This window comes from Hemibagrus wyckioides, linkage group LG01 (assembly GCF_019097595.1).
Source record: "Hemibagrus wyckioides isolate EC202008001 linkage group LG01, SWU_Hwy_1.0, whole genome shotgun sequence".
NCBI lineage: Eukaryota > Metazoa > Chordata > Actinopteri > Siluriformes > Bagridae > Hemibagrus > Hemibagrus wyckioides.
In genome coordinates, this window is record NC_080710.1 from 14010362 (window position 1) to 14038315 (window position 27954).

Genomic DNA, 27954 nt, shown 5'->3' on the forward strand with positions numbered 1-27954 from the left:
TGCAATGTGGAACATCAATGTTTACAGTAATGTATGAGAGACTTTAATGTTACATTGTGGATGCTGTTACACCATGGCCAAAACGGATCCACCACTTCCACAATCAAACAAAACACAACCATGAGGGTCATTTTTTTTTCCTTTCTTTTTTTTAACATAAAAAAAAAATTCACAACAGAACTAACATCTATATAAATTACTACAGCAAACACAACACATCTTAAATATAGCTCTGCAAATCCTTTGTTTTTCCATTTAATTTTAAAAAATAAAAACTGTCCTAACTCAAATTTCCTCATGTTGCAGTCCAAATGCATTAAAATACAGTGAAATCATTGCAGACCTTTTTTGAGCAAAACTCCCTTTGGCATGCCGTCCCCTGCTGGTCATCATTATACAACACGGCACAACAAATGGGCAAAAAAAGAGGACTCTCATTCCTGAACAGGAATATATTTTTGACTCGTTCACCCCCCCCTTGTCTCTTTTAAACCTGTAGCTAATTACTAACAGTAATGTCAGTGCTGATTTATGTCCTAAGACTAAACATTACACAACATAATGCTATCATCATGACCTTTCTATACGGAAATGATTATAGCTCTATTAATCACAGCTTTCCACCCCTAGTTTTCAAATATTCAGAGGAACATATAATAGCTCATTCAAACGCTATCTCTCTTCATTATGGTTATAAGGTGACTCATAACCCCACACAGAAACATATATGCGCTACACCACTTTAAACATACATGACAAGTAAAAGTATTATGACTCGTAAAAGAAGCCACAGACAGTTAGCAGAAAGAGAACGGACACAAAACATAGGGGTTAAGTGAGAGGAGGTAAAGGACATTGTGAAGGCCATTGTCACATTATAAGGCTGGACGCAATAGTAATAAAGATTGGCAAAACAGCTTTTCTAAGCACGTTCCTATTGACCATATTGCTAAATGATCTGAAGCCACAGTGATGGATGAGAGTTCAGATAGCCTTGGCACTCATCTATGGCCAGGTATCGAACACGTCTTCAGTGGAAATGTTAGATCTACCACATGCACTCAGATCAGCAGCAGAGATTAAATATGTATATATACGCAAAGAGAATCACTGACACCAGGACACCCCTCCAAAGCATACCCCCAGAGTGAAAGAAGCTGGAATAAGGCCATCGGGGAGGAGGATTCATTCTCACTCAGTTTCACTGTGAGGAGTGATCAGAGAATCAGTTTAGCATTGCAAATCTCCTGCTGATACTAAATGAGCTGTAGTTCAGTCTGACTGTGCTGTATGGATTTTACAACAATGTGTGTGACTCCTTAACTTGACTGTTGGTTGTGCGCGTATGCAAGTTAGTGAGGCGTGTTTCTGAGTGCAGTATTGACACAGGTCTACACAGTGCGAAGGGGTTGAGCAAGGTGTGTATGTGCCTCTCAGGGCAGTAGATAAACCAAAAACTTTGCAAAAAGGCAGAAAGGGCTGAAGAAGCGCACAGACACACAAACACACAGAGCTGTTCAGTGGTCCAGCAAAAGTAAAGCATTAAGCGTTCCTGTAGCAAGTATCAGTGTGATTTGGCAGGAGTCTGTAGTCTGGATTTTGTGAATGAGTTACAGGTGTAATGATTGACATTAGATGGCCCCCATTCACCACCATCCAGCTGCTCCTACTAAACCATGCCCCCACATGCTACACATGAGATTTACCATTTACCCTTTTCTCTCCATATAACCCTCATTACAGAAACAACAATTCCATAGGATGGAGTCAAACCACATCCAGCACCTTCTACCTGGGTGGAGACAACCAAAAGTCCAGGAGGAGGAGACAGCTCAGTGCCCTAGAGGCTGGATAACTATGTCCTTGATAGATGTGATTTTCAGCGCCTCATGGGTTAAAGTTTAAAGGAAAGGTAAGGTTAGGTTTAAACATGGGAAAGTGGAGATGTAAGGCTTTTTTCCCCTCAATAAATGTCTGGGTGACTGAAAGCTGAACACATACATCGGCAAGGCTCATACACACATCTAATGTTTTTAAAACAATAAAATCAGACTGCATAAAAGTAAAACAAAATAAAAAACAAAACAAAGAAGGAGGTAAATTCCAATTAGATAGTCTTTTGGTTACGAGTCTTTAGCAGAGCGCAGTTCCTAATGTTCATATCCTCCACTCCACTGCAGTGTATCCAGGCAGTTCAGTCTTCAGTGCTTTTTTTTGGGTTGCCTGTTATACTCATCACCTCTGTGCTCCTGTTTTCAGAGCTGAATGCCTTCCACATCCCAGACTTAGTCCGTACCACAATGTAGTCTTTCCTCCTCTTCTGGAGGAAACTTCATCAGTCTGAAGTTTCATCCCAGTGGTTTAGTGGATCCCACGCACTAAGAGTTTCTCTCTCACAGCTTAATTGCTGGAGGCACAGCCAACTATAAGTAGCAGAAGTCAATAAGAGCTAATATAGAGAGTGGTTAAAGAGAGAGGAACTTAAAGGGTTTTTAAATGTAGGCTGTCTGGTAAGCTACAATCACACACACACACACACATACATACACACACACACACACACACACACACACACACACATACACACACAGGCGGGATTACAGAATGTGCACTCCGAATGAGTAATGGGATTATGAGGCCTTGTCTGAAAAACAAATGGTTAATACTGTGATGCTGGTATAATGATGATCTGCTCGATGCATAGATCAGAATGCCACTGAAGCATGACTGCAGTGTCCAGGTTTAGTTACTTGGCAAAGAGAAAACTCAGTCCAGCGGTGAATATCTAAATTTCTGCTGTACTACAAATAGATAGACCTGGTAAGACATGCCCCGAAAAAATTAACTGAGGCAACTGAAAACAAAATAAAAATGAACAAGATAACAGATTCTTGGCCAAAGAGAATTGTTATGTTGCCAATAAGTACCATGTGTCTAAAGCTGCAGAGCGTAAGATGAAATGGGGCATCAGAACAAAGGTTCATTGACTGTTATGTGGAGATGTGTGAGACTCGATGAAATAAAGGCCCAATCAGGACTGACTTTGGGGGATAACTGCAGAAGGCAGCCACTGAGAGAAAGAGAGAGAGAGAGAGAGAGAGAGAGAGAGAAGTGTCCAAGCTGTGGAGCATGAGTATCTCTGTGTCAACCCTCAGCAGTCCAGGGGCACCAGGAAACAGCGTCTGCAGTCCACAGCTTTGGGACTAGGTGGCTGAGCTCTCTTCCTCTTCAGCTCATCTCGACCCAGGGAACTACTCAGTCTGGCGTAAGCAGCCTTGTACTTCTTGTCAAAAGCAGCTGGAGTGCAGAGAGACATAATGAATGTGACAGAAGTAGATATTATTTTAAGTGACCTGGTGGCCAGAACTGTTCTCATTTTTATTTGATTTTAGTCTACTCACCGACATGGTCTTTGCCCATAGCAGCCAAAGTAAGAAACAGAAATTCCCTGTACAAACTCCTGTGAATAGGAAAAGCAAGTTAGTGAGTTATGTGTTAGAATTTGAAGTCTCAATTCTCCTCAATAAAATGCTTTATCTGGTCTTATTGTACAGCATAGTGTGTTTCAGCACATTTCTTTGATGTTTGATGGCAGTGAATTGATATAGGTAATTTTCTAGCTGGTTGTCATACAGCATACTACAATCGCTATATTTGCTCACATCAATCTATACTCCTCACCTCTGTATCTGGGGAGTGCCTGGTTGCTTGGCGATGGTATCCAGGAAGAATGTGATGGCCTTGTGTACCTCATTCATACCGACACAGCGCAGGACTTCCTCCAGAAAGCTAAGGGTGAAGGGATGGTTGTGTCTGCGCCATGCATAGCTACGCATCGGCACTCCACCTGGCAGAAAAGAGGCAACACAACAGTCAGAGATATGTACTATACAGCCAATATTTCATCTTATATATAACCTGATTATCAAAGAGACTTAAAAAAAAAAAATACAGTATTTAGTATTTATTTAGACACAAAAAATCAAAAGGATAATGCAAGCATTTTACTAATTTGGTTCAGCACAGATTTATAAATCCTGTCCCATTTTGTAGAACCCAGTTTTGTGGCTCTATACTATTTATGACACCATACTTCAAAATAAATAGTCTACTTTGCCCAAAACATTGTGAAAACATTACCTATATACAATATACTGAACTGCTTCCTGTTCAGATTTCACTAAAAAGATAAGGTTAATATAAATGCAATGTTTGAGAATGAGTAAATACCCATAACAAGGCATGATCAGACATAAAAAAAAAATGTAGTTGTGACAGTCAGCCATTCTTCCTATCCATCCTGTCAAATACTGACATAAAATCTACACATGGAATCAAACTGTGTTTCATTACCAAAATGTCCAAATGAGCTTTTGGAGAACAATGATATTTAATTGGAGAGCATATTAGCACACATAAGCTTTGCACTACTCTTTGCATAGATAGCAAAAAAAAAAAGCCTATATGCACCAGCAGTGGTACTGTATGCTTTATCTTTGTGTTCGTGTTATGATCACAAAAATAGGCCACCAACATTAGTTGAAAATGATCCAACTGTGAATTCAGGCTGTTTTTATGCTACAGTTAGCAACCTTTACTTGAAGCTTGAAAGATTGCAGTTGAAAAAATCTATGCACTGTGTCTGTATGAATGCGACTCTACTTACTGTGTATTCTCCAGAGCACATAGAGAGGTGGCCAGTAATCTGTATCAGGCGTCAAAGTGTCCCACAGTAGCCTCACCCTTACTGAAGTATTTTCTGGGTTCTGGAAAACACCACATCAATGTTACATAATCATATCTACTTCATGAATTCTGATGTGTGTGTGTGTGGGGTACCTGTGAAATCTGTGAAGCTAGTGGAGAGGCCCGCACCAGCTGCAGGAGATTGCTAGGAAGGCCAAGGCGAGTGAAGTACCATACCAGATTCCAGAAGAGGATGGAGTGGCTGTCCAGTAACTGGACCTGAGAGAGAACACTTTCTCCCTCATTCTCCAAAAGACTTTCCAGTTCTTTACGCAGGACCAGAGGGCTCAGGTATGCCACTGTCACTTGAGGGGTGCCACCCAAAGACGAGCTCTAAACACACACAAGTATTTCCACAGTGTCAATCAATTTAAATACATTTGCTGAAACAGAACATTGGAAAAGAGTAGAGAAAGCAGTCTTACTAGAGTATTACTGCTGTTCTCAGAGTATGTGCTGGTCTCTGAACTGGAATCATGCTCATTCACACCGTTATACAGAACGCCATCATGGCCAGAAGGGGGCCTCACTGCACTCTCCACTTCATCCTCCATGTTCCAGTTACAGCGATACTGACTGCTTTCATAGGAAATGAAAACATACATACATACATACATGAAAAAAGAAAACAGAAAAACTTTAGTGTATAAACGTATCTGTACAGTCATAGTGAATCTGCAAAATTGCATATACTGTACTGTATTGATCCTTCAAGACTTATGGTAAAAGCAACCACATATTGTGAAATAATTTAAAAATGTCAAAATTAAAGAAATAAAAGGATTCGATGATGCCAGCAAAGCTATGAAGCAAAATTAGTTTAGTCTGACAACCATAACGACTGAAAAAAGACTATTTCTGCTGGTTTATTTCTGGCGTTTCACTATGGATACAATAATCAATTTTGAATTCAGAACAAACTTCAAAACAGCAGGCATGCTCAGGACATGGTACCTTCTGACTGGCCCAAGGTCACAGATCTCTGCATTAAGCAGTGGTACGAAGGTTGCTGAGCAAAACGGGCAGCTGGAGTTAAGATTAGAGTCATCAGATGTCCAGCCTGCCATGATTTCCTCATCATACACCAACGAGTTGCAGCTCCGGCAAAGCGTGCAGCTCGACATCAAGACCTGGGCAAAAAGAAACGGCTTTAGGTCCTCTATTATCACAAACCACTATAACACTATCAGTATCAACCGTGATTCTTAATTATATTTATTGTTTAGAAATGTATTTTAATTGGAACATTTCCTTTGATTCAAATATGTCTTGTAATGGTATTTTTTCAAGAAAGATGACAACATGGTGACATTTTCTTGACTGGTAACATTGGGGGTTATGCCAGTACAGGATATGAGTCAGTCATTTCACAAGGAAACCATTTATAAAAGAAAGGGAGAAAAAAGAGAAGTTCTTTATAAAACTTAGGGTTTTTTTGCTTTGTGAAATTACCTCAAGCCCTGCTCCTTCCTGTGTAGAATCCCATGACTTCCTGAGTGAAAAACCAGAATTTGGAGGGTCTGACAGGTCAATGTCACTACCTACAGACAAAGAGCTCTGAAAGAAACAAAAGCAAATGACAGTCAGTACTCACACCTGATTAAGTTATGTCCCTACAACTTTTTCAGAAGCCTATAAGCTAGAATGTTTTATACACTTGGACTTTTACACTGATATTTTTACGCTATATCTTGTGATTTGGATATTGGAGTGATAAAGCTATCTCTGACCTCTGACGTGGCATTGTAGAGTCGCTCTTTAGCTTTCAGCAGAGTCTCGGCCACCTGTGATTTGCGAGACTGTCTCTGTTCGGATGATTTGCGTGACGGGCCGTTAGTGGCAGGCCGCCGTTCGTCCACGCTGGCTGCACGGCGTGAGGAGTTCCGGTGACGTGTGGGTGTGAGAAGCTGCTGCAGTTTACCTGCCAGTCCACGACTCGGGGACAGCACGTTGTTGTAGTTCTCATCTACTGCCTTGCGATTCAACGTTTCCCGTTGCTCTGCAGATCTGAAGGTGGATGAAGAGACAGTAATATAATCTACATCATGGTCTTTATTAATGTAAAACAAAATTTCTTTGAACAGGTTACAAAACTATGACTATTCTAATGTAAAACAATGAACACCATAACACTTTTGTTTAGATTAACTCCTGATCTTTACCGGCTGTCTCTCTCAGTCGGCTGGCACCTGCAGTCTGTATCTGGTTCTGCACACTCTTTGTAAAAGTTGGACAAGCAGATGTCACTCCGTCGCACTCTAACATGGTCATCAGAGGGATCTGGGGATGGTGTAACCATATCACGAGGACTAATGGGAGGTTTGCGGGAGGCGGGATCATCAGAGCTTTTGTTTTGGAGCATTGCTTTCCTAGCTAACTTAGATTCTGTGGAAAATAAAACACAATCACTTTGGTTTAATTAGATCTTAGTCATACAGATACAAACAGTGTAAATGAATTCTTCCATGTTATTTCCTCCTCCTGCAAGTGTTTCATCCTCTTTTTGCATATTACAAACATCAGTGATTTTTTTTACAGTTACTATGTTTAATGTAATTGCATTTTAATTTCATAATAATTGATAGTTATTTATATGCACAGTGTAAAGAGGAGTAGGCCAGGTTTCCATTACATTGCAAGTAATAAACTGTATATAATCATGTGTGTGACAAAAAAAATCTTCAATATGAATTGATTGGCATGTCTTGCTTTAAAATAACACCCACATAATGCTCATCAACAGCATTTGAGGTTAGTCAGAACATTCACAGCAAACACATTTAGTGATTGGAGTATGCTGCAGCCCAGAGCAACACACACAGCACAGCAATATCACTTTCATACTATTTTTGCAATCATGTTTTTCTACATCTCTGGCAGTCAGTTAGAAGCATGAAAGCTGGTTTTCTTTTTTACCGTGGTTCTGGTTAATATGACAGACTCTTAAACAAATTTTTTTGCTTATTATTGCCATGAACACAAAGTGTATCCAGTTTGTTATACATGTAGCTGTATCTGTATCTTTTTGAAACTGAACAAGAAGCAGTCGTTCTAATGTGAGCAACATTTGCCATTGACTTACTGTCAGGTCGCATACTGCTTAGACTGTTGCTCTTAGTGATGGGACCAGTCAAGGATTCATGACTTGAACTTTCACTCAAACCACTCCAGCTGGTCTGACGTACAAGAGTGGAGTGCGGGTGAAGATTACAGTTGGAGTTACCTACAGCGCAAAAAAATAATCAGAAACTCGGGTATGAGCTACGCTACCCTACTTTTCATGGAGCTAAACTGGAGCAAAGCACGCAAACCTTGTTTTGAGCTAACAGAGTCACTCTTTTGCCTGTGTTTGATTGGCTGCCTGAACTGTGCCACAGCCAAAAGAACGTTGCGGAGCTTGGCCCATCGAAGGCGACCTCCCTGATTGGTGGATGGCCACTTGCTCTCCAGAACAGCCTACAAAAACAAGAAAGGAAAGAAAGCTGAAAAACTGTGATGGAACAGAGGGGTACATTTGAGTAGCTGATTTCTTTTACCAAATATTTAAGCACCAATCCAGTCATTATGATCAAAGTTCACCCCACCCCTTGCCGTTTGGATGACTAACCTTATTGTAGTACCCATACGTGATGGCGTTAGGAGTGATTCCTGCTTTCTTCATCTCCAGCAGGACCTTGACAGCAAGTACAGGCTGCCCGTACTGCCCACACAGCTGCATCAGGATCCTGTAGCACACCTGCAACACACACACACACACAATGTTGTAAATGGTCAGTCAAAATTAAGCTTACAACATACCATACTCCCAGGGTTAATTCACTGAATGTTTATAGACATTACTGTGTTATTGTGGCCATATAAAATGGCTTTGCAACACCTGTTATAAGACAAAACTATTCAGAAGTTATGTAAGAGGTACACACACACAGAGGGGTGTCTCAGTTATAAGTGATTGTGATCATAGACTTGGGCTCATGTGATTTTAAAGTCAAACACAATCAAAGGTTTGATGTAAGCACAATAAGTAAGACTGAAATTTAACAGTCTTTAAACAGTCTTTAAACAGACTGAAATTTAATTTAAACAGTCTTGGGCTGTAAATAGATTACAAAATACTAACAAATTTTATTTGAGGTCAGTATTAAATACCTAAATATGACACTATAAATTAAGCTCATGAAAAGATTTGTTTGGAAGGAAATCAGAAGAGACAGCACTGACATTGCTGAAATTGAAGGGCATATACAGACTGTACTCTTGTTTGACTCTTGAGTCACGTAAAAGGGCTTTGTCACTGTCATGTTAGGTGTCCGTGGTCGGTATGGGGTCTTACCTCGTCAGGCAGCACAACCTTCCGTGTCTCCATGTGCTTGAGCACCTCATAAGCGGTTTGCAGTGCCCGAACCTTGGTGCTCTCAGCCCGAACAAATGTTGGCAGGTAGATAAACCACAGACCATAACAGTGGCCCAGCAGACACTTGGACCACATGTCAGGTACTGCAGAGTACTTCTGTGCACATTTCTGAGCCAGCTTTATCTCCTGTAAGGCATTGAGCACAATTATGAAATATTACATGCATACCGGAATATTTTTTACACTCTATTGATTACATTATATTATTATACACCACATAAAAGACTGCAAAATGAAAAAAAAGTGTGTGAATAAATGCCCATGTTAATTTCTAGCCAGCTTGTAAATGTCTAAAAGACTTTAATCTTAAACTTTCCAAAAGGTCTAGTTAAATTCACAGATGGTTAATAAAGGTGTACCTGTTTAGTACGGCGAGGAGCAGGACTACTCGGGGCACTTCCCTTTGCTGTGGTACGGAGTTGATCTTGAGGCTGGTCAAACAACTCAGGATGCAGAATAGGAAATGTCTCGTAGCTGAATCAACATACAAACACAATTTAAATAACAGAAAATACAACAATATACTTTAACTGTGTGAAAAATAGTTTGATTATGTGCCATAGGTCACCTGTAGAGCGCAGGGCATTCAGAGCCATCAGGTTCTTGAGGTTCCTCTGGTGGCATTATAAACACTGTGTGCTCCCCACTGTGGGTCTCATCAAGATCTATCAGCCTCACCTCCTCAGGCTTCTCCACATCCACCTACACAGGGAAGAGACATGAGAGAAGAGAGAAAAATAAAAAGTGTGGTGTTGTGACAGTGTGAGATACAAGATATATATCCATCCAAGTATTTTTCTTACTATGAAAACACAATGAAATATAACGTTTAAATGTTATATATATAAACATGGCTAGTGTGAAAAAGCTAAAATCGTGTAATTTATGGGGGAAAGAACATTTTTACCGAATATTTATTTGTATTACAAAATACAACATTATACGATATGACACAGTATGATACCGACCTTTTGAACACACTCGTCAAAGAATTCAAGGCATGCGTGTCTGTCGCTGACAAAAGAGCACTCCTCTATGAACTGTGTGAACATCTGAGTCTTAGTGAGGTGGGAATAAAACTTCTGCTGTGTCCGATCTCGAGACTTTAGAAAACCTGAGTAAGGGAGAAGCATCAAACTTTCTGATTAGTGTGGACTTGACCCACTCTGGAGCTTCTCATCCAAGCTAGGTGAAATATTATATAGTGAGTAATTTAACCCACATGAAGATCAGTGACATTAGTAATTTACTGAATCATTTGCAGCATTTTATTTAACAGCAAGGCATCAGACCTGATTCTATGACACTAACATTTGGCTACAAGCCAGCAGATCAGATACTAAAATATTAACAGATTATAAGCGTTTGAGTTTGGGTCAGGAGCACACCTTGCAAATTGAAGAGGGAACTGCAGTCAGTGGTTCTCTCAGAGGGCGCCTGGGTGATGGGCAGGAGGTAGGAGCGATAGCCTTTCAGGAGGCAGCTCATAAAGCGTAGGAAGGCTTCCTGGATTTCCAGCTCCAGCTGCTTTTGTCGCCCATAGATCAGATCATAATCTGTGAGCAAGAACTCTAGGGTCGCCTCTTCATTACCAGGGGTACAGACTAAAGAGAAAATAAAGAGTAGTTTCTGGTGTAACTTATACTGATGGGTAGGACCAATTTTTTACTGCAGAGTTTCATACTTACTTTTCTCTAAAGTTTTGTGCAGGTGAGTAAGTGAGTTCAGCAGGATTTTTCCATGTTTCCTGGGTAAGGATTTCCATGACAAGGGTTTTTTGTCTTCTGATCTGAAAGATTTATTTCATTCAGTTTGTCTCTGTTGTCCACAGTCATAAAAAAAATGAACTGCTGTTTTACAATTACTTTATGTTTTCAGAAGAAGCAACAATGAGACTGGTGCTACGCTCAGAGCCAGACATATGCAGCATTGAGCACATTGGGCTGTTGTGTCATCTGTTGCCAGGACAACAGTTAAAAGGACTCACTGGAAAATGGTGTTGGTGTCAAGGTCCACACACACCACATCTGAAGGAGGGTCGTACAGGTCAAAATAGCTGGAGTGAACACCCACAATAAAGGGCATTGGGGCACACAGCACATCTGCACACCGAAGTGGGCACAGAGGGATATACGGGCAAGGCCAACGCAACGGAAATGTCATCTGAAGGAAGATATTATTTCAGTTAATTAATTTTCAAATCCGAAATGAAATAAGTGAATAAAAAAACCTGCAGACAGAAAAGGTTGATGTCAGTAAATGAAAAAAGTGGAACAAAAAATATGAATACAGTGGACTCATTTCAGTGTCACTAATATTAATCCATGCACACAGACATAATACACAGTGAGCGTAAAGAGAAGCTCCTGACCGACACCAGGGCTTCACTGACAGAGGTCAGCACATCTGGCCGGAGGGAATGTAGCAGCAGCTTGTGCTCAGTGAGAACAGCCAACAGCAGGGTACATGAGTTCTCCGGCCCCAGATTCTGCAGAAGTTTCACAAAGCTGGCACCGCTGCAGGCAGACAGCACACGTTTACAGTTTCTTATATCTCAAATCTTAAAACACAGAACAAACATGAACAAGCTCAAAATCCAAAAATAACTAAACCAGGAGGACCAGTTTTACCTCAGTGGTAAGGGTGAGGACACTGGCTGGCACAGTAGGAGGTTGTCATATGGAGACAGCTGTTAAAAAAAAGAAAAAGATTATACTACATATATGAATTATGTGCTTCAAACACAGTTGCAACTCCATCCGCTGCTTCATCAACACAATATCATCTTCACAAATGCTTCAATTTATTCCCTGCTCATCAGTTGAAGAATCAAGCATTTCATGTAGACTGAAAGCAAATAGAGAAATGATTCTGATTGCATCAGGATTGGTATTTGCTTGGATCACAAATAATTATGCTAATCTACTATTGATTATACTGAGCCATCATAGAACCCTCTTTTACCCTGTGACTCAACTGTGCGGTCTTTAAGCAGTGATACCATCAAACTCCTGTGGAGGTAGTGAGGAAGTTAGTGATATACGCACACACTCAACTCCAAAAACATAGGAAAAATGATCAGAAGCACTGACAGAACTATGCATGTCATATTTGTCATATATTTGTGTGCAATATTTACCACAATAATCTATAGCTGTAAGCATGAGTATGTTGGTGCATTATGGAATTTTGTATGTGCACCAATCACAGTTCTACTGTAACGCCTCCAGTTCTGTAGTATTGTTACAGTGGCCTCACCTGTACCAGAATTCGCGGTCGCTGGGGTGAAGGGAAGGGCACGTTGTGCATGAAACTGGAGATATGCCTGTAAAGAGACCATTGCCCACTTTTATTAGAGCACTGCTGATCATAAACATCAAAAATGAAAACCCTAATACTCTCATTAAACAACGACTGCATGACTCATGCAGAAAAGGGCTTGTAATTTTATACATTATGCTCACACTAATAATGAAAGTGTGTTTTTAGAGCCTAATATCTAATTAAAGCAGTCTTGGCGATATGCAGGACAAACTAAGCTAGAAAAGAATCATGTACAAGCATGGTGAATTAGCAAGCATATTATACATTTCTAAAGGAAAAAGCTTTAATATGTGATGTTACACTCACTTCTCAATGGGCAGCACATGAGGTCCAGAGATGGAGTAGCGATAGATGAAGGTGAGAAACTTCTGGAAGACAGTGAAGAACGGCCAGTGGGAGAGCACGCACACACTCTTTTTGACCTGCACTGTGCGGTTGGTGATGGGTCTGCGGTCCACAACACTGACCAGCCCGAGACGCACTCGCTGCCTTTCAGACAAAGCCTCCCGTGGGTATGCTTCATAGAACTGGATAGCAGCTCCATACACCTAGAAGAGAGAGAAAAGGGACAGTATATCAGGACAACTGAAAAAGGAAGTGATCAGATTACACCACATAAATCAAAGTGGCAATATCAAAGTGGATATGATCAGATGAAAGTAGATTAAATAGGTTATATCAAGACAGCAATAGTTGAGGTGAAGTAGCTGACCTTATCTCCAGATGCGGTGGTGAGGATAAAAGTGGAGAAGACAGGGAGTTGGTACTTGGTATTGAGTGGCCAGCTCTCTACAGTTACACCCATGGGCAGACAGAAGACAGGGACTGAGTCCGGCAATGCAAACGACTCAAGATCCTCCTCAGGGTAGCGTGTGATCAGCCCTAAAATTCACACACACACACACACATACACACACACACACAAACACACACACTATCCCTAAATACAATGTTTAAAGAGAATCAGCTACTGATGTCAAAAGCCACCAAAAAGAGCACAACAATTCCTGAGTAAGGCTCTAACATAGAATTGTTTCCTTTTATTACACTTCCCTCTACCTGCACCTGACCTCAAACCCTGCAGCTTGCACGTGGCTTGGTTAAAGCCATAACCATAAGAGACAGGAAAAAAAGTCTCACTCACCTGCCTCATACACAAGGGCGTTGGCTTTCGCTACAGCCCGCTTATAGCACAGGTACAGTGCCGGCCCCCACTGTATAACATACAAAAACAGACACATGAGCACAAAAACCCACACATGCACTGAGTCAAATGTCATTCAAAAACAGATACTCAACTGATATTCAAAAACAGGAAAGCCAAAACCACAAAAGACAGAGATATAAAAAACTGAAGGGAGGGATGAGGAAAAGAAAAAGAAAAGAAAACATATTTAAGAAGCACTGCACAAAGGATGTGCGAAATAAAATGCAATACGCAAGCGGTAAAAAGGTAGAGAGCACCATCTAAGAAAAATCTGAAATAAATTAGCTAAGTGATGAACAGGGAGAAGCTGTACCATGCCAGTATTCAGGTTCTTGTCCACTTTGCAGAAGGTGTGTGGTGCTACTTCTCCCTTGCTGGGCATAAGTAATGAGATATCGGTCACCCCTAGCGTGTTCAGGGCCTGCGAGTCGGGGGCACGCCGATACATGAGGAACGTCTTGTGGGTGGTAGGAGCTCCTGAGCTCAGACTGGCACAGTGGCTGTACGGCGTAGTCTCGATCACATACCAACCCTGCTTCACCGAATCTTTTCCCTCATACAGCACACTGGGACATAAGAGAAAAATCACAGAGCTTTAGAATAAGGCTTGGAAGTAGGAAGAACTCCACACTGTCTCCAACCATCAATCATTGGAAGCAACTAAATAGTGAGCGAATGCTGTTATACAGCTGAGAATGCTATACAGCAAATTGAGAATACTTTTATTTGATGGATCAATAAGGTTGAGATTGTAATACAGATTAAAAATCATGTAGCTCTTCTTCAGCAGAGTGAGATTATAGGGATAGTGTTTATGAATGTGTGGGTTAGTGTTTGTGTCTGGGCATGTCCTACCCAAGCTCCACAATGGGTGGTTTGTCATGGCTGCGTCGGTAGCAGAGGAACATGTGTGGGTTGTTGATGAGGCCAGCGCTGAGCTCAGCTGGATGGCCCCCCAATGTCTTCTCAATGCAAGTGAAGCCCTCGGGCACTTCTTCTCCGAGGCCACGGGCAATCACAACCAGGTCGCTGATGGGCACCATGCCACGGCCTCCTCTCTGCTGACATTCCTCGTCTGGCGGAGCTGATTCGCCCGCCAGCCCCGCCACCACAAAATAATCCACCAACTGAGGACATTTCTCCTCAGTCATACCGCCTATCTACCCACCACTGATATAGAGAGGGAGAAAGAAAGAGAGACAGTGAAAAAGATGTAATCCCTGTTCAAACTTACAATTTTACGTGGGAATTTCAATGGTAACTAATTTACAACAATAAATATTTTAAATGATGCATCTCAAAACATTAGTAGAGAAAACCAACAACAGTAAACAAGATTCAACATCTTCAATTCAACAAAGAAGATGCTCAATGAAGGACAGACTGATAGTCAATATTCTTTGTCAAACCTATCACAGTATGAAATGTGGTCAATTATTAGTAGACTTGCTTAAATATGGGCATTAATAGAGAGAAGATGTGGGTGTTATCCAAACCCTGAATTTGTTGAAATGTAATGTCGTGCTAAGATCTAATTCCACCAGTAACAATCCATTTAACGTAAAATTCATGGCAAATGTGTACATGTTTATACATATCAATTACAGAGTTCACCTTTGTGCAACTAAACTGTAATATTATCTCAATATAAACACAACTGTTCCTGGTAGGATGTAAAGTTTGTCCTCCCAACAATGGTCATCACCCTGAGAATACCATCTCATCAACAGGAACAGGGAAACTGGTTGGAGGTGAGGACAAGGTGGGTGGATCAAATGCAGGACAATCACTGCCGGTCTAAAGGCTTGAGGTTTACCTTCCAAGAGGACAACGGGGTAAGCATACTGTCAAAGCCCAGCCCTAAGATTGAGAATCTGATCTCATCAAACGTTAGACACATTTTGGATATTTACTACATTATTTATACGATAGGTCCGCTTCATTTCCAGGTTGCAACACTACAGAATCTGGAAAAGTCTAGTGAGGGTGAGTACGTATGCAATGCATTGTAAATGTGCACACATTCAATGCTAGAAAGGTCATTTCTTTGTAAGATGCTGAAGTCAGAATGCCATAGTAAAGCATCCCTGAAGCAGAGACGGTTAAACAACTTACTCAAAAACCTTCAGGCAGCTTGGTGGTGCTGGGATATGAATAAAAATCCTTCCTGTCAGGAACCCAAAGCCTTTATCACTGAGTCACTACTGGCCCCACATGCATGTTACAGTAGCTTAGCATCAACAACAGCTCTGATACTACACACATTAGGACTGTATGCAAGTGCGTATTTCAAAATAATGCAGCCGCAATAATTAAAAAAAAAAAGCAAGATTAAAAATAGTGTTACATTTATGAGTGTAACAGTGAAAACCTCATTACATAACTCACTTTCAGCACATCAGCTCATCATCAGCTCTTTTTTATCCTTGTTCCACTGTGATTCTGACAGATGGCTGCCAGCTGGCCTAAAGTTCACCCTACACTCTTCCTTCAGTCCGTCCCTATATCCTGTTATGATACCACGTAGCCTCTATTTGCCATCCATTTTCTCTTTTAGACAAAAGCACTCAGTCATTATAACTTACCAGGAGAATCTGAACTGTGGATATGAGCATAACCCGTAGTCAATAAAACAGTTCTGTTCGCTGTGCTAAGCCAAGAGACTACAATACAAAGGATCACTACAGTTTACTTTCACATACCACACCACAAGGTAAAACATGCAATGTTTAATTCACACAGGAAGTGAATATGCAAACCTGCTTCCTAGTTATACATACACTCTTTAACACACACACACACACACACAAATACACAGAGGTATGTTTTCTAAGATAGTAACACAGCACAAAAGAAAATATTTATAGATTAAATCTATGATGCATAACTAAAAGTAAAACGCACTGTGCTTGACATTCCATTAGTAGGTTCATGTGAGAGAAATGGTAGAAAACCATGTGGCTGTGGAGACACACCTGTTGTGGCTAGAAAATGACAGTGAGACTCAGCATCAGTAAAGTAAACATCCTCTTTCATACGATCTGAAAAGATCAGCTAAAAACTGGTCAAGGTGTTTTGTTTAAACACATGATCAAAATATGTAAAGGCAAAACTGTCTGTTTACCTCAGAAAAGGTTACCCAAGTGGGCAAAGGTGTAATGCAGCTGCTACTTCCTGTTACAGAGAACAAAAGTAGGCCATCAACAAGGAACACATGAATGATAGGTTTAAGTAGCGAATACTACCGATGAACATGACTGACACACTGAACTGAAGCTTATTTGGCCATATCATACCACTAATCAGAAATAACTAGACACTTGGAGGATTCACATCTGGAATCTGCCTCCCACTTTGTCTTGCCTTTAATTGATGTTTTTGCTATTTCTCTGTTATTATGTGCCATGAGAAAGTGCCATGAGAAAGTATGCTAAGCACACTACCACCAAAATACATTCCCTTCATATGACAGAATTTGTTGCGACACAAGTTTGAGTTGACGTCCTATGTTGATACTCACCGTAAACTAATCCCAAATCAGATCTCTTACCTCATAACCTTGAACATCACTGATCTTAGAGTCTCTTGAAAATTCCAGTCACTAGAATCAAATCCATGTTCCACATTGCTCTCGACTCAACACCTGCTACACTCTGACCAACTTCCCCTCTCATTAGGACAGAATGGTTGCTTGGCAACAAGCTGAGAACCAGAGCAGTCGTACTTTAGACTGTGTGAATAAGCGCACATGTGAGTGAGATGACATAAGTAGAGAACCGCAGTGTGTCGCTTCTACAACAAAAGCAAGAAATGACGGTGCTAAGGGGACAAAACAAAAACAGAAAAACAGGACACACTGTCTAAAATGCACTCAGCATTCACCATAGTTAAAGCTCATGTTAGCAAAGTCTAAAGTTTATAGCTTGCTTGCTTGTATATGGTTCATACAAGCAAAAGCAATTCACAGCTAAACACCAGCAAACCTCCAGGCATGGTTTTTGCAGTTTATCATCAACTTATGCAGATAAATATACTGAAAAAGGCCAGGCTAAAATACTAATTCAAGCACTGTGTATGTAACAATGGTATACATATTAAAATGTTCCAGCTGTGAATGAGAATGTTTCAGTTTAGGAGCTAGTTGCAAAGTCCTTCGGATCTCTCAAACATCTTATTAATTTTTGTTCTTACCTATGGTATAGTAACAGTCATTCATTCACCAGTCTCTCTCTCTCGTCCATAAAAAGGAGCTTCAAATTTTAGTTTTGAGGAACTAAATGAATTTGATAGTTTGTTTTAAACAGTAAAAAAAAGGAAACTTGAATTTTATGGCTCTAACGAATTTAAATAGATCTTCCTCTCTAACTCTTCATATGAACTGCAAACCACATACATTTCCATGATCATTAACCTTAACAAAGGAAAACAAACTACACATGATAACCTTAAACCTAATGAAATTACCTAATGAAGTCAAAACGTCAACAAGAAAACACTAAAAAGGAGCTTTGATATCTTTTAATGCTCATGCATCTCATTACTGACAAGACATCTCTGCTTTGCAAAGATAGCATTGTACCCTTCTCTTATTATTATTATTATTATTATTAGGAATAAAACTATCAATGTTTTAGGTTTTGCTCAATTTAATTCCTATTTATAGTTGCTGCCAACGTGTAAAGTTCTGTCTACGAAAAATATCATGACTCCCACAGATACAGTAGGTGGACCAATGTCTTGGACTAATGGCATTTTAGACAATCCTTAATGTCTAAAACAGGTTACGAATATAGTTTAAAGAAAAAAGCTCATTAGTACCATACATCTAATGACAAGCAAATCTTGCGAGTTTTTGGGAGAGTGCATAGGGTTACAACTAAAAAAGCGCTGAAAGAATACAAAAACATGATCAAAGACACCCCACACCCAGCCAACACACACACAGGAAACATGTAGGTATTATAAAACTTTCTGTACCCACTATGTGAACCCATAATGACTCGAGTGTGTGTAGCGTTTTAAGATTAGTGAATGTGTGCGAGTGAGATGAGTACTTCTGCTGGAACCTGTAGGTGCAAGCAGCAGATATGAGCTAATAATCCCGACAGTCACAACAACCCCTTCAGTGTTCACACATACACAGTGTGCAATACACACTGCTTTTTGCCTTTCTGCTGCAAATGGCTTTGCACACTGCAGACCACACTACTTGACACTGTAAATAACCAGGCAAGCAAAATCACCAACAACAGCATCTGTACACTCACAGCTCGTCTTTTTTTTGCTAAATGTGTGTCGTGTGTGTGTGAGATTCTTGTGTGTGAGAGTCGGCTCATTCTGCTTGCTGCCAGAGGAAGTAGAGAAGAGCGACGGGACAGAGAAGCCATTCAGAGAGTGTGTACATGTTCAAACAGGACAGGAGGTGTCAGGAACTGTGTGTGTGTGTGTGTGTGTGTGTGTGTGTGTGTTTATGAGAGAGAGGGGGTTGGGTAAGCCTTAGCTGACACAGTGACACCCACATCATCACTGCTGAATCACAAACAATACCAGTCTTTCCCCTCACAGACACACAGCCATACTACAGTGCTTTACTGTGCTACAGGCTGATCAGTCATCTCTGGACCTGGACAGACTTAACCATCATCATGCCACCATGAGTAATAATCGCTTCTCTTCAGTGTCACCACTTGATCAATACTGCAAACACAGCTCGATCTGATGTAGATGTAATTAATCACTCAGTTGCTCTGCTTAGTGAGGCAGATACGGCTTAAGATACCAGGAGGTATGCATCAGGACTGGGATCCTGCAGGATGTAACAAAACATACGCTTTATTACTTTTATCCAGATGCAAGCAAGAGGTCCGATATAAAGCTTGTATTTGGAGACTTCATGGGCATTATTCATCCTTAGTCGATGTCTGAGTCAGGGTCATGGTGGTTAACTACGCTACTGTTTTTTTTTTTAAATTTGGAGAAATAGAGCAAAAAATAATGAATTCGAGTCATGAAGTATGAGGCTGAGAAAGTTTCAGAGGCAGAATATTCAAACAGTGAAACAACAACACGTCTAGATAACGACACACCCACGTCACATTTAATGCTGCATTCAAGTTGAGAGTGGGAAGCTGGAAGTCAGAATTAGTCATTTTCAACCTTTTGCTTTTGAGATAAAGTGGAGAGAAACATGGACGATATTGTTAGCAACAATCTAGCAGCGATTTTCGAAATGCTGCTAATGATTATTTTGAGTAATTTAAGCTTTTATTTAATGATTCAATTAGTTGGCAATACACTAAACACCAAACATTATCTATCTATCTATCTATCTATCTATCTATCTATCTATCTATCTATCTATCTATCTATCTATCTATCTATCTATCTATCTATCTATCATTTCAACTAATAACAACATATACTACATCAAAATTCAAATTTCTGTTTAGTGAAATAAGAGGTCATTAGATATAAAACAATACTACTGACATTTATCAGAAAAAATAAGAACATTATACAGTATTTTATTTATTGATTTTTTACTATAAAGACAGCATTCTGTACAGATTTTTTTTTTTCTATTTTCCTGAATCGAAGATTTTGCAAATATTCCGCAGTGTGGCTAGTGGACCAGTGGTGTAGGTTTTTTACCTGCATTCTAGCACTAACTAGTCAATTTCAAAACAAAAGCGATATCCACGGACTGTCTAACTGATTGGCTGATCAAGCATGTGAGAGTGACCTGGAGGATAGGTTCGGTGTTGTCGGTGTGTTTGGTTGCTTGGCCACATGTTGGTTGTGTTCGTCCGTCGACGCTGCCAGAGGAAGAGCAGAGAGTTTAAATAGACAAATCTATTTAAAGCCACCCTCAGAAATAAACTGCTCAGTCATATAGGAAACATCAGAGAGTGCGGCACACATAGGATTTCCCAACATCTCCAACGAAAGACTGCTTTTTATGGAATTAAGTCACCCTGTCCTTGGTGGATGACGTCAGCGAATGTTATAAAGCTATGTTTAAAGAATGGCTATAGACAAGGAACACTGTCATTAGAGTTTCTGTCGCAGTGCCATTTTTAATTTAGCTATTCTATGATAATAATAGTGTTCAATAAGACAAGTTGTCTTTAAGGCAGCATTCAATGTAGTTCCTAAGAAATACATTTTAACATATTTGATACATGTTGGCACCAGAGAGGCTGGTTTGAGTATTTCAGAAACTGCTGATCTTCTTGGATTTTCACCCACATAAATCTCTAGACATAAACTGGGGCAAAAGAAATATCCAGTGAGCAGCAGTTCTGGTGGTGAAAATACCATGTTGAGTAGAGAAGTCAGTGGGGAAAAGGCCAGACTGGTTTGAACTGACAAAAAGGATCTAATCACTCTTTACAACTGTGTTGAGCTGAAAAGCATCTCATCATGCACAAAATACTGAACCTTAAGGTGGATGAGCTACAACAGTAGAAGAGCACATATGGTTCACATCCTGTCAGTCAAGTACAGGAATCTGAGGCTATCATGGGCGCAGACTCACCAAACACTGGACAGCTAAAAACTGAAAAAAGACCAAACAATTTGTTTTCTAATTTTGTGCAGGTTGGATGAGCCTGAACATTAGCTGAAGCTCTTGACCTGCATTTGCATATATTTATGCACTGTGCTGTAGCCACATGATTAGATGATTGGATAACTGCATAAATGTGAAGTTCCTAATAAAGTGAACAGTGAGTGTATATTTATACACAGAAAGCACCGGACTGTCATTCCTAAAGCTGTGCAAAAAAAACCCTGGGAGTATTTAAATACTTCATCAAGCGTTATTCTGCTTTCACAGAAAGAGGAATAAGAAATCTGCAGAGTATTGATTTCAAACATGAACTACACAAAAATGTACACAATATACGACATGCCCAGTCGAAATGTGTGGAACAGGGACGGCCCCTACGTAATCCTTCTGTGTCGGTGATGTATTGAATTTTCGCTTTCTGCTTTTATCCAAGTGGTGAAGCCTGTTTCTGGTCTGGGAACATTGTTAGGCACCAAATTCAAGTGAGAACAGGTTGAAGCAAACTAAGAGCCAACATCATTTTAAATAGGAAGTTTCAAATGCATTATACAAGAAATTCATTGTTAATTATTAAGCATAAAGAACAAACTTGTGCACATGGATTACTCTGAGAGATACTGAACATGCCTAAGGTTATAATTAGATAAATTATACTAAATAGAGTCTATGGGTCTCTATAAAGGATCACCGTTCCACTGTGTAATGTTTATCGTGCAGGTTTCCAGACAAAGACAAGACTAAAGGTGTAACCTTTCAGGCTTGCTCCGATACATACTGTGTGACGTCAATTTTCCGTTCATGCTTCCCATTATGACATTGAACCTCAACCAATATACAAATAACACATAACAATAACACATAACACATGATAACACAAGTCTAACAGCAGTATCTGTTCAGTCTTTCTGAACAGATACTTAAAAAATGATGTATTCTGGTAAAAAGATGATTAATGCTTAAAGCTTGATCAATCAAATCAGCTTTTATGTTAAGTAAAGCTAGTGCTGGATCTGACTTATTCAAGCACAAACCAAATTGGTGGATTGGAGAAAACCTGGATCTGGTAGATTTTGCCACCAAAAACAGCCCTGACCCTTCATGCACTGTGTATCCTGACACCTTTCTATCAGAACCAGCATTAATTTCTGCAGTAATTAGAGCAACAGTAGCTTGTCTGTTGGATCAGATCACACGGGCCAGCCTTCACTCCCCACGTGCATCAATGAGCCTTGGCCGGCCATGACCCTGTTGCCGGTTCACCACTGTTCCTTGTTTGGACCACTTTTGATAGATACTGACCACTGCAGACCGGGAACACCCCACAAGAGCTGCAGTTTTGGAGATGTTCTGATCCAGTCGTCTAGCCATCACAATTCGGCCCTTGTCAAACTCGCTCAAATCCTTACGCTTGCCCATTTTTCCTGCTTCTAACACATCAACTTTGAGGATAAAATGTTCACTTGCTACTTAATGTATCTCACTCACTAACAGGTGCCATGATGAGGAGATCATCAGTGTTATTCACTTCACCTCTCAATGCTCATAATCTTATGCCTGATCGGTGTACATTACTACAATAGACTGTATTTCAACTCTTTTTATCTGAGGCCAAAACATTCCTACGTTCAGCATTGAGTTTCTTTGTCACGTTGCACTGCACAGTGGTGGTTAATGCCTCATATGTATACACTCAGGGATTTAAGAATTTCATAAGTATAAGTATTCTATAATATATTCATAAATGTGAATCTTCAATATCAAAATCATTTCTGCTCTGAGATGCACCAAGAGCTTGTTCATAAGATTCCAAATTATAATGTGTTGTGTAATGTCCTGACTCATTTTATATCAGACTTGTAGCACTAAAATAATTCATTTGTTTACACTGAAAGGAAAAAGTCTGATTAGTCGATTTCCACTGCACCTGCAGAATGGAAAGCCAGGGCACTGTAAAAAGGGTTACTTCATTATGCTAATGCATGTGTATCTATCAATCACAACTGAATTATACTGCTACTTTAGAGAAGCTCAACTGGCCTCAATTCGGAAACAGAGAGGGATGAGTGTAACAAAAAGGAAGTGAGAGACAGAGAGAGAATGAAAGCAAAAAAAAAAAAAAAAAGTGCGGGTTTATTTTAAGTCATCTCCAGGACTGATTTAGTGTTGAACGGGTCTGTTTTCACACTGCTCTGTGTAACTGGCGAATGACATATTTTACTGCACATCATCTGAATTCACACAAGCGTAGCATGTAAAACTACACACAAGTTATGACCTGTCAAGGCAAGCGCTGCTCACACACACTATCTTCTTTCACAGCAAGAGCCACTTGTCATGTGGCAGATCCATGCCTCGGTTATTTTACAGCTCAAACTGGTATATGAAAGACAGTGATGTTGGAGTTCAGTATGTGCCAGGAGGACAGATAATAAGCGGGGATGAAAATGGTATGGGAAATGGACTCGTGTCTGTGAGGAAGACTGCAGTTATATTGGTGCTGTCTGTGTACCTGTGTGCTGAGATGCTCTGTGAAGACAATCATAGGAGAAATATACTGCATGATAACCAATGGCCCAGTTTACAGTTCAGCACAGTTTAGTGAAGTGTGAAAAGCATATAACGCTTTTATACCACAGCACTTAGCACACAGTTGTTGCTGTTGTTTCTGCAGCAATAAGTAAAGCGATAAAAAAGTACGGCTGTTGAACAAATAAAGATATAACGATTGATAATGTAAAGCTTTTTAATGCTTTACATTTAACATTTAAACAACATAGTCTTTTAAAAAGCTACTCCAGCTGCCTTTTGCTCCATCATCACTCCCACTGTGTTCAAACACCACCTGTGCCACCGGTCATAGAGAAACAAAAGACAAGCTGGTGACAGAACAACTGTTTAAAGCTGTCAAAATGTAAGTGGTAATGGGAAACAACTAATAGGAAATTATTCGTTTAAATGGGGAAAAAAAATAGAATGATGGTACATAAATCCTGCAACCAAAGGACAAATGCAAGACAATTCCCTATAGGTATTTTATTCCACAGTACATAGTGTACAATATGGGTTATAGATGTTTTTTCATCAAAAATAGTATAAAAGTTAGCACTGAATAGAGCTTGGGAAAATGGTTTTTTCATACAGACGATAAATGAATCCAGATTCAACCGTAGAAATATCAATAATATTGTGCCAAAGGCATTTTAGTATTGATATAAAATAGATGAATAATCATTGCTTCACAGTCCTGACAGGTCGATCCTGCGCTTGTGCATGTCTGCATGGGATTCCTCTGGGTTTTCTGGTTTCCTCACAGTAGAAAAATGCAGATCAACTGTCCCAGTGAGTGAATGTGAGCGAGTGGTCTGCTGAAATGGACTAACGTCCCATTCTGGGTTTACTCCTGCCTTATGAGCAGTGTGCCTGTACCCACTACAACCCTAGTCTCACCCTCAGACGTCACGCCCATGAACTGTAGGTTGAACATCTGATCCATATGGCGCACAAAATTGCAAACCCTTAAGACGTTTTTATAAGACGTTGGATTGTACAGGATTTATGGGAGACATATATGTTGCGTTTTTTAACGGTCCATCTGTAAACAAAGCTGTTGTCACGCTCTACTTTCCTCATGGAAGAAGGAAGCTGTAATGTTTACAACTGTGACAATAAGCACTTTAGGGTCCAGAATGTCAGTCTGAAGGTCTGGTTACGCGGGACCCTGACCAGGTACAAGTGTGCGCTCGTACTGCTTTTAGCTCCATGATACATTCACATTTTACCATAATAGATAATAATGCTGTTGATTATCTTAATGTTGTTACCTATAGTAATTACTTGCTATAACTATTAATAAGTAATAATAGGCAATTATTAATTGTATGCACAATGTCAAATTAATGACTGAGAAAATTTGGGATCTTGTTTTACAAATTACTGACTGTCTACAGCTTAAATAAGTAAGAGTGGTTATTACTCCAGGAAAGTGCAACAATATCAGTAGAAATGACTATTTTTGAGATTTGCTTATGACAGTATAATAACACACAAATAAAGCACAGGCTTAAACTTGTTTTGAAAACGGTTTCGTCCTATCAGAAGTCAAATACGCAACATGTATACAGTGTGGAGTCTGTGTTCTAAACCAGGTTTTAAAAATTGGGACAGTCTGTCAAAAAATGATACTTGATTATTGACCGTAACATATCCGTGTTCATGCGGCTGTACGATGTGGGTTTGTGTTCTGTGTCAACCTCTGCTCCAGTTCCCTATACGAAAACTTCACGGCTGAATTCTCCTCCATGTGTTATTTCCTCTAGCGCTCATTTTTAGATCTATCTAAGCACTTTCAAAAGTTCACTTCCCCAAAATGACTTTTCATCAGCTGTGTAATAGGAGACTTTTCCTATGCAGCGAGTGTGAAAATGGTAGCTGTATCTGTGTGAGATGAGTAGAAGAAGTGATAGATTTGTTCGCTCGAGCTGTGGTGCATGTGTTATCCTCTGGGCTTGGTACGACTAGTTCAATATTCAAAAGGTCAATATAAATGAGAGGACACAATAAACAGGGCTGACTGCATTATTGGAGATTATTTTATTCTAGTACTAATGTATTAATGTGGCATATGGGATGGGGAACGGAGACAGCTACACAGAAGTAGCATCACTTCGGTCCAAATTGTGTAAAACAGAGTTGAAATTAATATCGGGTCCTTCTCACAGGCTTAAAATAAAACACCTGTTTGAGGGGGTTGTGGTGTCTGTGAAACCCATTACATAATTTCCGATATAATGTAAAGTTACTAGCAAGCAACATAAAGAATACTTAGCATCAAATAATTAGGAAGGAGAAGCTGCTTGGGTGCATCCAAATTCACATACTTATTTTGTAGTATAAATATTGTTTGTAGTGTGTTCACACTGAAAATCAACATAGCGCCCAACACTCGCAGTTTTTCTTATATACTAGACAGAGACGGGGCAACCAGAAACTGATGCTCAATGAGATAAACATGAGTTTCAACATAGGTAAGGACGCTCCGGCGGACATCATCCAAAAGTAGCCCACATTGTGTGATTTATTTTTCAGCATGTTAAAAGTCTGGTAAAGCTAGTGGCTGCACGTTACTTGCGTTTGACGTCTGCATCCACTGAGTTCCATGTGAGATGATATTACCCCTTTAATACTATCCATTTAATCCGCTACTATTATAGATTTGTCCAAATGAAATTGAAATTGGATTGAAAGGGGTTGTGTAGATCCGAAATAATCGGGTAAATAGGACAAAAAAAGCCATGTAAACGCTTCAAACCGACAGGTCTTGTCCTGGATATTGCCTAAAGCACATGTAAACACATATCTGAATCAGATTCTAATGCGTAGCGTACATATGAACAGCACATTCAGAGTCTGCAGACAAACTGAATTCGGATTGAAGACAACGCATGTGAACACAGCTACTGAGAGGAATCCTCCAGCTACCAGGGAGCATGATGGAAACATACAGAGGAAATCATTTCCAGAAGACCAAAAAAATCTGCAATTTCAATAAAACTGGAATATTTTCGTTACCGAGTTAAAAAAAGACATAAAGGAAAACAAAAAAAAGGACAAGTGTAGTATGATGAGCTAGAAGGTTAAACCTCCATTAATAACAACAACAACAACAACAACAACAATAATAATAATAAACATTAATATAATATTTTTAGGTTTGTTTTCAAGGATTAGAAAATGCTTATTTAAACGAACTGCATTAGTATTTCCTGTCTGCGTAGAACACAAGACATTCGAGATCAACTAAACCCTGTATTTACAATAACACTCATAAACAAGAAGGTATAATGGCTACCGAAACATAACGTTTTTTACACCATATTATTTAAATATACTTATAAAGAAGCCTGTTCTTCTGAGCTAAACGTCATGTTTTGACAGAAATGATGTGAGTTGGTGAAAACACAGACTTCCCCACACACTCCCCTGCTTTAACACTAGCTAACGGAAATATTAGCAAACACCGGCGAGTCCGTTCAACTGTCAGGCACGAGCCCGAGGCTCAGAGTCCGCTTTTTAACGTTTAAAACGAGCTGATCCAAAAGCACGTGTTTTTATTTTATTTTTGCTTTATTTTATCCACACCATGGTAATTATATATATATATATATATATATATATATATATATATATATATATATATATGCAGACAGATAATATATCTCGTTCTGCAACAGCACTGCTACATCACATAAGCGGGGAGACAGAGCTCTCGCGCGCTCTCTCTCTCTCTAACGCACTTAAAACTAACAGCCTGGAAAACACCATCAAAATCTTCATTCTGTCTCTTCACTTACCACTTGACCTGTGCTGGGAACGGACACTGCGTGGTGTTAAGTGACATCTCCGGGGAGGTTTAGGTCATGTTGAAGCCAGGCTCGTCCATTCGGCCGCTCCTGAACACCGAGCAACACAGCACGAGCTGAAATCCGCTCTGTAAAGGAGGACGAAGCGCAACACGGACACTTTCACTTATTTTCCGGGGAGGTTTCAGCGCAGCTAGAATGAACAGCGGGGGGTTTCCGTGATGACTCTACGCGACAGCACCATGCCTATGGTGTCCAGCCATCACGAAGTTTAAAACCAATACACATCTATTAAAAGGCAAAATACGACAGAGCACTGCTGCTTTCTAGCCGT

The 27954-nt window shown here is 40.0% G+C and overlaps 1 protein-coding gene across 6 annotated transcripts; it reads right to left on the reverse strand.

Annotated features, from left to right (window-relative positions):
• Positions 1 to 20: 20 nt before the first annotated feature.
• On the reverse strand, positions 21 to 27954 carry LOC131353586 (DENN domain-containing protein 4B-like). Of its 6 annotated transcripts, none has more exons than XM_058390755.1 (29): positions 27612 to 27953; positions 14547 to 14861; positions 14005 to 14257; positions 13629 to 13698; positions 13197 to 13366; positions 12791 to 13032; positions 12419 to 12485; positions 11791 to 11849; positions 11532 to 11676; positions 11148 to 11323; positions 10849 to 10949; positions 10549 to 10764; positions 10129 to 10274; positions 9729 to 9862; positions 9520 to 9634; positions 9080 to 9286; positions 8354 to 8482; positions 8058 to 8202; positions 7829 to 7969; positions 6909 to 7131; positions 6477 to 6753; positions 6199 to 6303; positions 5701 to 5876; positions 5172 to 5322; positions 4840 to 5079; positions 4667 to 4766; positions 3682 to 3847; positions 3402 to 3460; positions 21 to 3297 (listed from the first exon to the last, which is right to left on the reverse strand). In XM_058390755.1, exons 2-29 carry the CDS (start codon positions 14840 to 14842, stop codon positions 3152 to 3154), a joined length of 4455 nt encoding a protein of 1484 aa, XP_058246738.1. In that variant the 5' UTR covers positions 14843 to 14861; positions 27612 to 27953; the 3' UTR covers positions 21 to 3151. The 6 variants fall into 6 exon arrangements, with proteins under 6 accessions (XP_058246738.1, XP_058246711.1, XP_058246722.1 ...); XM_058390728.1 differs by having other exon boundaries at positions 5172 to 5325; XM_058390739.1 differs by lacking the exon at positions 27612 to 27953 and adding an exon at positions 17242 to 17364 and having other exon boundaries at positions 5172 to 5325.

Coding starts and splice junctions, on each gene's coding strand:
- LOC131353586 (XM_058390728.1), bottom strand. CDS start 14,842: ATGACTGAGGAGAAATGTCCTCAGTTGGTGGATTATTTTGTGGTGGCG. Junction 7,132..7,828: donor AAGCAGTATGCGACCTGACA/GTAAGTCAATGG, acceptor TATTTTCCACAG/AATCTAAGTTAGCTAGGAAA. Junction 3,461..3,681: donor GGCACTCCCCAGATACAGAG/GTGAGGAGTATA, acceptor TCCTATTCACAG/GAGTTTGTACAGGGAATTTC.